The 15,880-nt window shown below is 43.1% G+C and overlaps 1 protein-coding gene across 1 annotated transcript; it reads right to left on the minus strand.

The window, feature by feature from the left end:
* Positions 1 to 14,485: 14,485 nt before the first annotated feature.
* LOC142172770 (uncharacterized) lies at positions 14,486 to 15,514 on the minus strand. The gene is made up of 2 exons (XM_075236449.1): positions 15,224 to 15,514; positions 14,486 to 15,085 (listed from the first exon to the last, which is right to left on the minus strand). The coding sequence occupies exons 1-2, from the start codon at positions 15,512 to 15,514 to the stop codon at positions 14,486 to 14,488; spliced, it is 891 nt and encodes a 296-aa protein (XP_075092550.1).
* Positions 15,515 to 15,880: the final 366 nt, after the last annotated feature.

Genomic DNA, 15,880 nt, shown 5'->3' on the forward strand with positions numbered 1-15,880 from the left:
GTAAGTCTGATGAAGCTCGTAGATTAGATCAACTGGAGCTAAGAAGAAGATGAACAAGAAGGTTCTAGAATGAAGAACACATTGGAGAGCATGTGAGCTGAAAATGATTGTATTTTCATCCTATAAAAACTGAATACAAGGAAATATGTTCTACTTATATCCAATGTGTATGATAGCTGGACTAATCATTCTCCACTAATTATCTAACCACTAACCACATAATTAGTTATAACTAACCTTCAGCTAACTACACTAACTCACGTGACTGTCATGTATCACGCTTCTCCTCAATACTCCCCCTCAGGCTAGGTGGTGCAAATAAGTTGACCACTACTAGCTTGCTCATCAGGTACTAATGTTATGTTCTTCCAAGTGCCTTTGGGAACAAATCTTCTTCTTGGTCTTTAGACATCACATACTTGGTCTTGACAATCCCTTGTTGAATCCTCTCTCTAATGAAATGTAGGTCTATGTCTATGTGCTTTGTACGCTCGTGAAATATGGGGTTTGCAGCAATTTGAATTGCTGCTTTGCTGTCACAGTGCAACTCCACTGGCAGCTCAACTTCAGCACCCAGCTCTTTGCAAAGTCTTGTCAACCATGATATTTCTACAACTCTTGCTGCCATGCTCTTGTACTCTGCCTCTATAGAGCTTCTTGAGATTGTGCATTGTTTCTTGGATTTCCATGACACTAAAGAATTTCCCAATTTCATCACATATCCTGTTACAGATCTCCTGGAGACAGGGCATGATGCCCAATCAGCATCACAAAATGCTGTCAATTTAGGGGACTGTTTGGAACTCATCAGCAACCCCAAGCCTGATGCTCCTTTAATATATCTCACAACCCTTATAGCAGCCTCCATGTGAGATTTCTTTGGACAATGCATGAACTGGCTTAACACATGGATTGCATAGCATATATCTGGCCTAGTCATAGTAAGGTACAACAATTTTCCCACCAATCTCTGATATGGCCCTGAGTCTACCAGCTTCTCATTTTCTTTCAAGTTCAAGTGTTGATCAAGTTCCACAGTAGTGAACCTTTGGATGCATTCCATTGGTGTAGTCACAGGTTTTGAGCCTGCTAATCCAAGGTCAGTGATTAGCTGTATTGCAAACTTTCTTTGGTTCATCAGTATTCCTTCCTTGGACCTTGCTAGCTCAATCCCAAGGAAGAACTTCAACTCTCCTAGGTCCTTGATCCTGAAATTACTCTGCAGCATGGTCTTTGCCTAAAAAATTAGTGCTTGATCATTCCAAGTTATAAGGAGATCGTCTACATACACCAGGATTATGACTAATCTTGTTCCTTGCTTCTTTGTGCACAAGGAATATTCAAAGTGACTTTGTACAAAACCAGAGTTCAGCAATGCCTCAGTTAATTTGAGGTTTCATTGTCTTGAAGCCTGTTTTAATCCATATAGGGATTTGTGCACCCTACATACCTTCTCCCCCTGGCTGAGAAATCCCTAGGGTGGACACATATAAACTTCTTCAGTAAGGTTCCCTTAGAGAAATGCATTATAAAAGTCTATTTGATGCAAATTCAAGTTGTTGGCTGCAACTAAAGCTATAACTACCCTGACTGCCACCATCTTGACTACAAGGGAGAAAGAGAAAGTTTCCTGATAGTCTAGGCCTTTTGATTGTAACTTTTAGCTACTAGTCGTGCCTTGTATCTTTCGATCTCACCATTGGCCTTATACTTTATCTTGAACACCCACTTGCATCCAATAGGATTCTTCCCTGCTGGAAAATCTACCAGTGTCCATGTCCTGTTGTCCTTAAGTGCAGTCAACTCCTGCTGCATAGCATCAAGCCATTTGGGGTCTGATGTAGCCTCCTCATAATTCAAAGGTTCTCTAATGCTGGTGATTTTGGACAAATAGGACTGATATTTGATTGAGAAACCTGCATGGGTCAAATAGTCATACATTGGGTATTTGCAAAGCTGCTACCCTTCTAGCCTTGTCAAGGAACCATTGCAGACATAATCTTGTAGCCACACAGGCTCCTTAGTAGTCCTGTCTGACTTTCTTAATTGGGGACCCACAGGAACAAATGTATCCTGGTCTGGAATATGTGACTGCTGAGCTGGAGTGTCTTCAGAGGATAAAGGAAGTGGTGATAAAGGTTGTGTATCAGCAGTGTGGTTGTCTACAGCAGGTGGCATCGCTGAAGGGGATGCACAATCATTTTGTATGTTTATCTGTAGAGGAATAACATCAATAGTGGCTAGATATTGCAGTACACCATTAGGGAAAAGCTGCAACTTTCCTTCCTTAAGTAGTTGAAATGGAAAGATATTCTCCAAAATTTGACATCCCTGCTTACAAAGAAAGAGTTAGTTAAAATATTATACAGTTTGTATCCCTTCTAGGACAATGAATATCCCATCAACACAGCTCCAATAGATCTGGCTGCAAACTTATCCTTTTCTCCTACAACCTTAGCAAAGCATAGCCATCCTATGGTTAGCAGGTGCTGTAAAGATGGCACTCTTCCATACAACATCTCAAAATATGATTTTACTGACAATACTGATAGAGGCAACCTATATGACATAAATGGCTGCCTGTACACATTTACCCCAAAATTTGAGAGGCAAATAACCTTGCAATCTAATGGCCCTGGACACTTATAGTATATGCCTTTGTTTCCTCTCCACCACCCCATTTTGTTGTGGGTGTGAACACATGAACTCTGGTGAATCATTCCATAAGATTGACACAAATTTTTGGCATTTAGAATTGAAAAAATCAGATCCATTGTCACTTTTTACTACGTTCACAGTCACAGCAAATTGAGTCTTTATTAAGGCTAAAAATTATCTCAAACATACAACCACATCACTCTTGAGCCGTAGTAAGTAAATCCATGTCATTCTACTGCAATCATCTACTATAGTAAGGAAGAATCTATGTCCACTATGAGTTTGTACTCTATATGGACCCCAAACATCCATATGAATCAATTGAAATGGCTTATCTGATCTACTTGTACTCTTAGGGGAAGGGCAATCTGCCTTGTCTAGCCAAAGGACAGATTGTGCATTCCTTTATTTCATCATTATTAGCCTTGAACTTCATGTTTGGAATTTGTTTCACTACTCTATCTGGAGCATGTCCAAGTCATCCATGCCACTCTTTTAAGTCCTCCTCCTGCATAGTAGATTTCTGAAGATGTACATTTGCAGCCTTGGCTTCAAGTTTCTGATGCTGCAAGTTGTACAAACCTTCTAATTCCTTACCAATCCCCTTCACCTTCCCACTGTGAAGGTCCTGCATTATCCAGAAGTCAGGATAAAAGGATATAAAACATCTTAAGTCCCTTGTAAGCTTGGACACAGATAAGAGGTTATATTTAAAATTTGGAACATATAGAACATTCTTAACAATATTGTTTTCACCAATTCTACTCTCTCCAGTACATTCAACATCAAGTGAAGTTCCATCAGGTAAATAAACCTTTGGTGCATTGTGTGATGACCCGACAAGTCGTCTCATGAGTTTCCACTCTGTTTTCCCCATTTACACTTCATTATGCTTCGTTATCCATATTTTATGTTATCAAATTGAGTTGTTTGCATTCGGTGTGGATTTGGTAAGAAATGAGACACTTAGTCCCTTTAAGAAGGTTTAAGTTGGAAAAGTCAACTGGATGTTGACTTATGTGTTAGAGGGCTAGAATGTGATTTTCGATGGTTCGGTTAGCTTTGGGAGGTGATTTATGACATAGGAGTGCGAGCAGAATTGGTTTTGGAGGTCTGGAGTAGAATTAGGCTTGAATTGGCGAAGTTAGTATTTTGGCAATTTCCGGTTGGTTGGCGAGATTTTGATCCGAGGGTCGAAATGAAATTCCGAGAGATGATGTAGCTTTTTTATGTCATTTGGGATGTGTATGTAAAATTTCAGGTCATTCGGACGTGGTTTGGTTGAGTTTTGATCGAAAATATATTTCGGAAGATTTCTAAAAAATTATGCTTGAATTCGATGAGTTTTGGGTAATTTGATGTTGTTTGAGGTATTTGGATGATTAGAACAAGTTTGAATAAGATATTGGGTCATGTTGGTGCTTTTGGTTGAGGTCCTGGGGGCCTCGGGGTGAATTTGAATGGTTAACGGGAAGATTTTGGACTTAAGAGATCTCAGAAGTTGCTATTTCTGGTATTTCCGCACCTGCAGATTGGGGACTGCAGGTGCGGTACCACACATGTGGAAGAAGAGCTGCAGAAGTGGTTTGGGAATAATAGCCAAGGACCGCACCTGCGGAGTCGCAGATGTGACTCGTGGACCGCAGATGTAGAATCTGGGCCCCTAAGTGATTTTCGCAGATGCGGAGCAATTACTGCCGAAACGGTACCGCAGGAGTGGTGGTGGGTCATAGATGCAAAAAATCCAGGGCAGAAATTTTATAAGTCATTTTATCCGCGATTTTGAGCGATTTTTCCTCCATACCTGAGTATTTTGAGAGCTTTTTGAAGGTGATTAAAGAGGGATTCAAGGAGAATTAATTGGAGGTAAGATTTTCGAACCAAGAAATCTAATCTATTGTGAAATTAACCTAGAAATTCTTGGAGCTTAAGCTAAAAATGGAAGAACTACGGCTTGGGATTTTGAACTTTTGAAGTGGGATTTGAAGGACCATTTGAGGTCGGAATTGATGACTTTTGGTATGTATGAACTCGTAGGGTAATAAGGAATCTAATGATGTGAAAATTTCTGAGTTTCGAGAATTGGGTTCAAGCTCGAGTTGTGCTAATTCCAGGATTTTCGATATTTTTTTATTTGTTTTTGCTTGGGTTTTGCTCCCTTAGCATATTGTGATGTATTCGTTCTGATTTTGGATAGATTTGACGCGCGTGGAGGCCGGTTTGAGGGGCAAAGGCTTCGCGAGCTAGAGTTGTAGCCGATCCGAGGTGAGTAATGATCGTAAATGATGTCTTGAGGGTTGCACATCGTAGTGCTATCTTGAGGAGAGACACGCACTAGATGATGAGCGTAGGGTCTTTTACTACTAGAGATTGAGACTTGGTCTGTCCCGACTGATGATTTTACCGCGTATTTAACTGAAACATATTTGTTATCATCATGATTTGGGCTAATTGTCATATTTGGGCTTCGTGCCAACTATTTGAACCCTTCGGGGATTTTGACTGATTTTCCTCACTAGTTAAAAAAATCATATCCTCAGTCATGTTTCTATCTGTTTTAAACGATTCAAACTGGTTTTATCAAACTATTCCTAAACAAGAGGAATTTGTGGGTTGAGATCCCTATCTTCTATTATGGTGCCCCAGAGGCTGTGAGGTTAATGACTCAGAGGGGCTGAGAACCCAATGGTGAGGATATTATATATGTGATGGATCGGGTTGCACGCCGCAGCAATACTTATACGGGTCGGGCTGCACGCCGCAACAATTTAGCGTTTGGGCTGTAGGAGCCCCTCCAGAGTCTGCACACCCCCAATGAGCGCAGTCGACTATCTATATGGATCGGGCTGCACGCAGCAGTGATGTACGGATCGGGCTACACGCCGCAGTGGTTATTATGATTTCTGTTATTGTGAGAGATATATGGGTCAAGAGCTGAGAATGAGCACTAAGTGATGAGAGTGAGCCCGAGGAGATGACACTGTTCTGAGTGATTGATACTGTGCCCAAGTGGCAGATTTCTACTTGTTATTTACCTGCTAAATTACATGTTTTACCTAATTTAAAGAGATTTCACTTGACTTCTTCATTGATTTACTGCTTTACGTGATTTTTACAGCTTTGATATAGAATTGCTTTGTGCCTTTACGTGTTTTCTTGCTTTCAACCATTATTTATGATTATTACTCACTGAGTTGGATTACTCACATTACTCCCTACACCGTGTGAGCTGATTCAGGCATCGCAGAGTCCGCTCCTAAGAGCTGATCCTCCCAGTCCAGGCAGTGTTTTCGGAGACTACGAGGTTGTCGTTGGCGTCCACAGCCCCCGTGACTCCCTTATCATATTACTTTTATATTCTTCAAACAGTTGTACCAGATATTATATCTAGTAGACTCGTATCAGGATCCTTAGTTTCTCATGACTTGTGACACCCCGGTTTGGGTTGTGTCGGGATAGTTTCTTCTGTTGTTATCTATATTTCCACAAATTATTGCTATTAAATCATGCTTTAAACCGTTTAATGGTAATTAACTACTTAAAGAAGTGTACTGTGTTGGATTGGCTGGCCTTGTCTTCACGAGAGGCGCCATCACGACCGGGTTGGGGGTTAGGGTCGTGACAAGTTGGTATCAAATTCTAGGTTACATAGGTCTCACGAGTCATGAGCATGTTTAGTAGAGTCTCGCAGATCGATATGGAGACGTTTGTATTTATCCTCGAGAGGCTGCAGAACCTTTAGGAAAAAACTTCACATTCTTGAAATCCTTGTCATGCGAACTTGTTGGTCTGAGTACTAAACTTCTATTATCCCATTCTCTCACAGATGGCGAGGACAAGAGCTACCGGACGAGGTAGGCGACCACCAGTGCCACCCGTTAAGGCCACCAGAGGCCGTGGACGCGATCGTGGTCGTGGCAGAGCAGCGAGGGTAGGACATGTTGATCCACCAACTACCCTAGCTCCGGATCAGGCTCCAGCTATGGATGCTCCAGCAGCACCAATTCAGGCACCAGCTATGCCCATCATGGTTCCGGGTCTTTAGGAGGCCTTGGCACAGATCTTATTAGTTTGTACTGGCCTAGCTCAGGCAGTTTCAGCCACTACAGCAGCAACTACTTCACAGGCCGGGGGAGGCAATCAAACCTCCGTTGCTCGCACACCTGAGCAGGTAGTGCAGGGACTTCAGACGTCGGGGGCACCTCCAGCCCAGCCGGTTGCACCAGCTCATGAGTTTGTTGTGCCAGTTATGCCGGATGATGAGCAGCGTCATCTTGAGGGGTTTGGTAGACTCCAGCCTCCATCATTCAGTGGTGCTGAGGGCGAGGATGCCTAGGGTTTTCTAGATAGGTGTCAGCGAATGCTACGTACAACAGGGATTCTCGAGTCTAGTGGTATGACATTTACTACCTTTCAGTTTTCTAGGGCTGCCTTCACTTGGTGGTTGGCGTATGAGAGGCGTAGGCCGGTCGGTGTAGCACCCATTTCTTGGCAGGAGTTCTCCACTCTCTTCTTGCAGAAGTATGTACCGCAGTCCTGCAGAGAGGAGTTGCGTAGGCAGTTTGAGTGGCTGAAGCTGGGAGATATGACTGTATCACAGTATGAGGTGAGGTATTCTGAGTTAGCTCGTCATGCCGTCTGGATGGTTCCAACAGACCGTGAGAGGATCAGGAGATTTGTTGATGGCCTAAATTACCATCTCTATATTCTTATGACTAGAAAGTGTATTGGGTGCTACGTTCTAGGAGGTGGTTGATATCGCACACGATATTGATATGGTTCGCTGTCAGGATCGAGAGAAGAGGGAGGCCAAGAGGCCTCGAGGATCGGGCAGTTACAGTGGTGCTCCTTCGATGGGTCAGTCCCAGATGGTAGAGGTCGTTCTTTCAGGCCCACTCAGTCGGCCCGTCCAGAGTATCGCGGGGCATCTTCAGGTCATGATCATCATAGATCTCAACGGGGCCAGTCATCACTCAGTGCCCTACTAGCCCAGAGCTCGTCACGTGCCCCATCAGTAGAGGGTTCTTCTATGCCAGGTCCTTCTACTGGTCATTCCAGTGTTAGGGGTTCCCTTCAGTCCCCGTATCCAGCACCGGGTAGTTATTATGAGTGCGGAGAGTTTGGACATATGAGGAGGTAGTTCCCTTGACTTTGTGATGGTCAGCTTCAGCAGAGGGGTCAGCCCTCGACTTCTGCTCCAGTTACTTTACCACCCGCCCAGCCAACTAGGGGTGGAGGTCAGGCAGTCCGGGGTCTCCGCAAAGGGGGAGGTCGATCAGGGGACGGTTAGGCCCGTTTCTATGCACTCCTAGGTAGACCCCACGTCATTTCTTCAGATGCTATAAATTACAGGTATTGTTTCAGTCTACCACAGAGATGCCTTTGTATTATTTGATCCTGATTTCACCTTTTCTTATGTTTCATCATACTTTGCTCGCTATTTGGGTACACCCCGTGAGTTTCTTGCTTTACCTGTTCATGTATCTACCCCGATAAGCAATATTGTTGTTGTAGACCGTGTGTACCGGTCATGTGTGGTAACTATTGGGGGTCTGGAGACCCGAGTGGATCTATTGCTATTGAGCATGGTGTATTTTGGTATAATTTTGGGCATTGATTGGCTATCACCGTGTCGTGCTATTCTAGACTATCATGCTAAGACAGTCACTTTGGCTATGCCGCGGATCGAGTGGCGTGTTGTGACTAATTATGTTCCTAGTAGAGTGATCTCTTTGTTGAAGGCCCAACGTATGGTTAGGAAAGGTTGACTTTCATATCTAGCATTTGTAAGGGATGTTGGAGCTGAGATTCCCAGTATTGATTCTATCCCAGTTGTGAAGGATTTTCCCGATGTGTTTCCTGCAGACCTGTCGGGCATGCCACCAGATAGGGATATTGATTTTGGTATTGACCAGGTGCCGGGTACTTAGCCCATTTCTATTCCTCCATATCGTATGGCACCAGCGGAGTTGAAGGAATTGAAAGAACATCTTCAAGAACTCCTAGATAAGGGGTTCATTCGGCCTAGTGTGTCACCTTGGGGTGCGCCGGTTCTGTTTGTGAAGAAAAAGGATGGCACAATGAGAATGTGCATCGATTATAGGCAATTGAACAAGGCAACAATTAAGAACAAGTATCCTTTGCCTCGGATTGATGATTTATTTGACCAGCTTCAAGGAGCGAGAGTGTTCTCCAAGATTGATCTCCGTTCGGGCTATCACCAGTTGAAGATCAGGGATTCAGATATTCTTAAAACTACTTTCTGGACCAGATATGGTTATTATGAGTTCCTTGTGATGTCTTTCGGGCTAACCAATACCCCAGCAGCGTTCATGCATTTGATGAATAGCGTGTTCCGGCCTTATCTTGATTCATTCATTTTAGTCTTCATTGATGATATTTTGGTGTACTCTCATAGCCAGGAGGAGCACATGGAGCATTTGAGAGTTGTGTTGCAGAAATTGAGGGAGGAGAAGCTTTATGTGAAATTCTCCAAGTGTGAGTTTTGGCTCAGTTCAGTGGCTTTCTTGGGGCACGTGGTGTCCAGCGAGGGTATTCAGGTTGATCTAAAGAATATAGAGGCAGTTCAGAGTTGTCCTAGACCGTCCTCAGCCACAGAGATTCGTAGCTTTCTTGGGTTGGTAGGCTATTATCGCCGGTTTGTTCAGGCATTCTCATCTATCGCATCGCCCTTGACCAAGTTGACTTAGAAGTATGTTTCATTTGTATGGTCGGATGAGTGTGAGGAGAGCTTTCAGAAGCTCAAGACAGCTTTGACCCCAGCTACAGTATTGGTTTTGCCATCAGCTTCAGGTTCATATAGTGTATATTGTGATGCTTCGAGAGTTGGGATTGGTTGTGTATTGATGCAGGAGGGTAGAGTTATTGCTTATGCTTCTCTTTAGTTGAAGCCCCATGAGAAAAACTACCCCGTTCATGACTTGGAGTTGCTGCCATAGTTCATGTATTGAAGATTTGGAGGCATTACTTGTATGGCGTATCTTGTGAGGTATTCACTGATCACCGCAGTCTTTAGCATTTGTTCAAGCAAAAGGATCTTAATTTGAGGCAGCGAAGATGGTTAGAGTTGCTTAAGGATTATGATATTACCATATTGTATCATCTGGGGAAGGCCAATGTGGTGGCCGATGCTTTGAGCCGAAAGTCAGTGACTATGGGGAGTTTGGCATTTATTCCAGTTAGGGAGAGACCCCTTGCAGTTGATGTTCAAGCCTTGGCCAATCGGTTCATGAGGTTGGATATTTCGGAGCCCAGTCGGGTGTTGGCATGTGTGATTTCTCGGTCTTCTTTGTATGATCGCATTAGAGAGCACCAATATGATGATCCACATTTTCTTGTCCTTAAGGACAGGGTTCAGTATGATGATGCTAGAGATGTGACCATTGGTGATGATGGGGCGTTCAGGATGCAGGGCCGGATTTGTGTGCCCAATGTGGATGGGCTTTGGGAGTTGATTCTGGAGGAGGCCCATAGCTCACGGTATTCTATTCATTCGAGTGCCGCGAAGATGTATCAGGACTTGAGGCAGCACTATTGGTGGAGAATAATGAAGAAAGATATTGTGGGATTTGTAGCTCGGTGACTCAACTGTCAGCAGGTAAAATATGAGCATTAGAGACCCGGTGGCTTGCTTCAGCAGATGGTTATTCTCGAGTGGAAGTGGGAGAGGATTACTATGGACTTTGTTGTTGGACTTCCACGGACTTTGTAGAAGTTCTATTCTATTTGGGTGATTATGGATCGGCTGACCAAGTCTGCGCACTTCATTCCTGTGTGTACTACTTATTCTTCAGAGCAGTTAGCAGAGATATATATCCGAGATATTGTTCGGTTGCATGGTGTTCCGGTTTCCATCATCTCAGATAGAGGTACTTAGTTTACTTCCTAGTTTTGGAAGTCTGTTCAGCGAGAGTTGGGTACTCAGGTGGAGTTGAGCACAACTTTTCATCCTCAGACGGACGGGCAGTCCAAGCATACTATTCAGATATTGGAGGATATGTTGCGTGCTTGTGTTATTGATTTCGGAGGTTCATGGGATGAGTTTTTACTGTTTGTAGAGTTTGCTTACAACAATAGCTACTAATCGAGTATTCAGATGGCTCTATATGAGGCTTTGTACGGAAGGCGGTGTAGATCTCCAGTTGTTGGTTCGAGCCAGCGAGGCTACGCTATTGGGGACAGATTTTGTTCAGGATGGATTAGAGAAGGTGAAGGTGATTCAGGAGAGGCTTCGTACAGTGCAGTCGCGTCAAAAGAGTTATGCGGACTGAAAGGTTTGGGATGTGTCCTATATGGTGGGTGAGAAGGTCTTGTTGAAGGTTTCGCCCATAAAGGGTGTTATGAGATTTGAGAAGAAAGGAAAATTGAGTCTGCGGTTTATTGGGCCTTTTGAGGTGCTTCGGAGGATTGGGGAGGTGGCTTATGAGCTTGCCTTGCCACCCAGCTTGTCTAGCGTGCATCCGGTATTTCATGTTTCTATGCTCCGGAAGTACATTGGAGACCCGTCTCATGTTTTGGACTTTAGCACGGTTCAGTTGGATGATGATTTGACCTTTGATGTGGCGCTAGTAGCTATCTCGGGTCATCAGATTCGGAAGTTGAGGTCAAAGGATATAGCTTCAGTGAAAGTGCAGTGAAGAGGTCGGCCCGTGGAGGAATCTACCTGGGAGACCGAGCGAGAGATGCGGAGCAGATATCCTCACCTATTTGAGGCTTCAGGTATGTTTCTTGACTCGTTCGAGGATGAACGTTTGTTTAAGTTGGGGAGGATGTGATGACCCGGCCAGTCATCTCATGAGTTTCCGCTCCGTTTTTCCCATTTCTACTTCATTATGCTTCGTTATTCGTGTTTTATGTGATCAAATTGAATAGTTTGCGTTCGGTGTGGATTTGGTAAGAAATGAGACACTTAGTCCCTTTTAAAAAGGTTTACGTGGGAAAAGTCAACCGGAAGTTGACTTATGTGTTAGAGAGCTCGGATGTGAGTTTTGATGGTTCGGTTAGCTTCAGGAGGTGATTTATGACTTACGAGTGCGATCGAAATTGGTCTTGGAGGTCCGAAGTAGAATTATGCTTGAATTGGCGAAGTTAGTATTTTGGCGATTTTCGGCTGGTTGGCGAGATTTTGATCCGAGGGTCGGAATGGAATTCTGAGAGTTGTTGTAGCTTTGTTTTGTCATTTTGGATGTGTGTGCAAAATTTCAGATCATTCGGACGTGGTTTAGTTGAGTTTTGATCAAAAATGTATTTCGGAAGATTTCTCAAAAATTAGGCTTGAATTCGATGAGTTTTGGGTAATTTGAAGTTGTTTGAGGTGTTTTGATGATTGGAACAAGTTTGAACAAGGTATTGGGTCATATTGGTGCTTTTGGTTGAGGTCCCGGGGGCCTCGGGGTGAATTCGGATGGTTAACGGGAAGACTTTGTACTTAAGAGATCTCAGAAGTTGCTGCTTCTTGTATTTCCGCACCTGCGAATTGGGGACCGTAGGTGTGGTGCCACACATGAGGAAGAAGAGTCGCAGAAGCGGTTTGGGAAGAATAGCTAGGGACCGCAGATGCGACACAAGGACCGCACCTGCGGAGTCACAGATGCGGCTCGTGGACCGCAGATGTGGAATCTGGTCCCCTAAGTGATTTCCGCAGATGTGGAGGAATTACCACAGAAGCGGTACCGCAGGAGCGGTGGTGGGGTCGCAGATGCAAAAATCCCTGGGGCAGAAAGTTTATAAGTTATTTTATCCGCGATTTTGAGCCATTTTCCTCCATAACTGAGTATTTTGAGAGCTTTTTGAAGATGATTAAAGAGGGATTCAAGGAGAATTGATTGGAGGTAAGATTTTCAAACCTAAAACTCGAATCTATTGTGAAATTAACCTAGAAATTCTTGGAACTTAAGCTAAAAATGGAAGAACTAGGGCTTGGAATTTTGAACTTTTGAAGTGGGATTTGAAGGACCATTTGAGGTCAGAATTAAAGACTTTTGGTATGTATGAACTCGTGGGGTGATAAGGAATCTAATGATGTGAAAATTTCTGAGTTTCGAGAAGTGTGACCGAGGCTCGAGTTGTGCTAATTCCGGTATTTTCGATATTTTTTGATTTGTTTTCGCTTGAGTTTTGTTCCCTTAGCATATTGTGATGTATTCGTTCCGATTTATATAGATTTGATGCACGTGGAGGCTGGTTCGAGGGGCAAAGGCGTCGCGAGCTAGAGTTGTGGCCGGTCCGAGGTGAGTAATGATCGTAAATGATGTCCTGAGGGTTTGAAACCCCGCATTGCACATCGTAGTGCTATATTGAGGTGAGACACACGCTGGATGATGAGCGTGGGGTCTTTTACTACTGGGAATTGAGACTTGGTCCGTCCAGACTAATGATTTTACCGTGTATTTGACTAAAACTTATTTGTTATCATCATGGTTTGGGATAATTGCCATATTTGGGCTTCGTGCCAACTATTTGAACCCTTCGGGGATTTTGACTGATTTTCCTCACTATACTTGTTAAAAATCATATCCTCAGTCATGTTTCTACATGTTTTAAACGATTTGAGCTAGTTTTATCATATTATTCCTAAACCAGAGGAATTTGTGGGCTGAGATCTCTATCTTCTATTATGGTGCCCAAGAGGCTGTGAGGTTAATGACTGAGAGGGGCTGAGAACTCAATGGTGAGGATATTATATATGTTATGGATCGGGCTACATGCCGCAACAATACTTATACTGGTCGGGCTGCACGCCGCAACAATATAGCGCTTGGGCTGTAGGAGCCCCTCCGGAGTCTGCACACTCCCAGTGAGCGCAGTCGACTATCTATATGGATCGGGCTGCACGCCGCAGCGCTGTACGGATTGGGCTGCACGCTGCAGTGGTCATTCTGATTTCTGTTATTATGAGAGATATATGGGTTGAGAGCTGAGAATGAGCACTAAGTGATGAGAGTGAGCCCGAGGAGCTAACATTGTTCTGAATGATTGATACTGTGCCCGAGGGGAGGATTTCTACTTGTTATTTACTTGCTAAATTACCTGTTTTACCTGATTTAAGGAGATTTCACTTGACTTCTTCATGATTTACTGCTTTACGTGATTTTTACTACTTTGATATAGAATTGCTTTGTGCCTTTACGTGGTTTCTTGCTTTCAGCCATTATTTATGATTATTCCTCACTGAGTCGGTGTACTCACATTACTCCCTACACCGTATATACAGATTCAGGCATCGCAGAGTCCGCTCCTGAGAGCTGATCCTCCTAGTCCAGGCAGTATTTTCGGAGACTACGAGGTAGCTGTTGGCGTCCACATCCCCCGTGCCTCCCTTATCATATTACTTTTATATTCTTCAAAGTTGTACCAGATATTATATCTAGTAGACTCGTATCAGGATCCTTAATTACTCATGACTTGTGACACCCTGGTTTGGGCTGTATCATGCTGTTATCTATATTTCCGCGAATTATTGCTATTAAATCATGCTTTAAATTGTTTTATGGTAATTAACTGCTTAAAGAAGTGTACTATGTTGGATTGGTTGGCCTTGTCTTCACGAGAGGCGCCATCCCGACCAGGTTCGGGGTTAGGATCGTGACACATTACCTAGGATATCTGTATTTATCTTGTCAAGTAGCTCTCTGGTGTGAACATTGTGGTTGGTTATACCAGAGTCTACTATCCAATTCTCATCTTTAACCTTTTCATTTATAACAAAGGTCTTAGATGTACCTGCAAAGCTTGCATTTTCACATGTCCCTGCTTTGATCAGCTTCAATATTTGATCATATTGCTCTTGAGTAAATATGATTGGCCTTCATCCTTGTGCCACATTTGCAGCAGATGTGTTGATCACTTGTTGTGCCTCCTGTGTATTTGCATTAGTCAACTGCTTTGTCATTAATTGTTGTTCCTCTTGTATGCTTACATTGGCCATAGCTCTTTGAGGAAAGCCTGTTGTCTTCTTCCTCATTTTGAAATCAGCTAGATATCCATGCAGCTTGAAGCAAGTGTCTTTTGTGTGTCCTTTATAGTTGCAGTAATCACAGAATAGATTTCCTCTTCTGGGCTTATAATTGTTCCATGAATTCATGCTTTTATTGGTGAATAGTGATGTTCCATCTCCAATGTCTACAGACTGAGAGAACTTTCCCAAAGCTCTTTGGCTTTCTTTAGAGACTATCATAGAATATGCTTTGTTAACTGTAGGAACATGGCTCATCATCAATATCTGACTCCTAGGTTGGCTATATGTTTCATTTAGCCCCATAAGAAACTGTAGCAGCCTCTGGTACTCAAAATATTCAAAATAGCTCTTAGATTCTGGGCAGTCACACCCAGGGCAGGGCATCAAGGCATCATATTCCTCCCAGAGGTCTGTCAATTGGGAGAAATATGCAGAAACTGAGGAAATTCCCTGCGATAAAGTTGCAATTTCTTTGTGCAGGAAGAAAATGCGAGATCCATCAACCTTATCATACTTATCTTTCAGATCAGTCCAGACTTTGTGTGCACTAGATTTGTAGACAATTTCACTAAGTAATTATGTGCTCACAACATTCATAATCCATGATAAAACTATTGCATTACACTTCTTCCAAAGCTCATGCAAGGATCGATCAAACTTATCCTTAGTACATCGTCCATCAATAAATCCTAGCTTACTCTTACCAATTATACCTATTTTCATAGATCTACTCCACAATGCATAGTTTTCAGATCCAGTTAGTTGAATAGAGATCAAGGAACTACCTAGAGTATCACAAGGCTGTAAATACAATGGGTGATGATGATCTATGCTCGTTGCTGCACTTGTTCCAGTTGAAGTTTCTTCTCCATTCGTCATTGCTAATAGATTCAGCTGATTCAAGGAATTATAGATTCACAAATCGCAAACCAAAAAGAACAGAAGCTAAGTTAACTGATTGAGGAAAAACTCGAACAATCAACACCAAAATGATTCTGCAGAAAGCAGAAGATATCCACCACAAGAATCGTGTATTTAGCCCCTGGGCTCTGATACCATGATGAAGCTCATAGATTAGATCAACTGGAGCTAAGAAGAAGATGAACACGAAGGTTATAGATTGAAGAACACATTGGAGAGCATGTGAGTTGAAAATGATTGTATATTCACCCTATAAAAACTAAATACAAGGAAATATGTTCTACTTATATACAATGTGTATGACAGCTGGACTAATCATTCTCC

Source organism: Nicotiana tabacum, chromosome 18 (genome assembly GCF_000715075.1).
Source record: "Nicotiana tabacum cultivar K326 chromosome 18, ASM71507v2, whole genome shotgun sequence".
Taxonomy (NCBI): domain Eukaryota; kingdom Viridiplantae; phylum Streptophyta; class Magnoliopsida; order Solanales; family Solanaceae; genus Nicotiana; species Nicotiana tabacum.

What these genes read in the sequence shown, in the direction of transcription:
- LOC142172770 (XM_075236449.1), bottom strand. Translation starts at nt 15,514, where the DNA reads ATGACGAATGGAGAAGAAACTTCAACTGGAACAAGTGCAGCAACGAGC. An exon ending in TATCATGGATTATGAATGTT is followed by an intron (nt 15,086 to 15,223) that starts GTGAGCACATAA and finishes ACTTTATCGCAG; the next exon opens with GGAATTTCCTCAGTTTCTGC.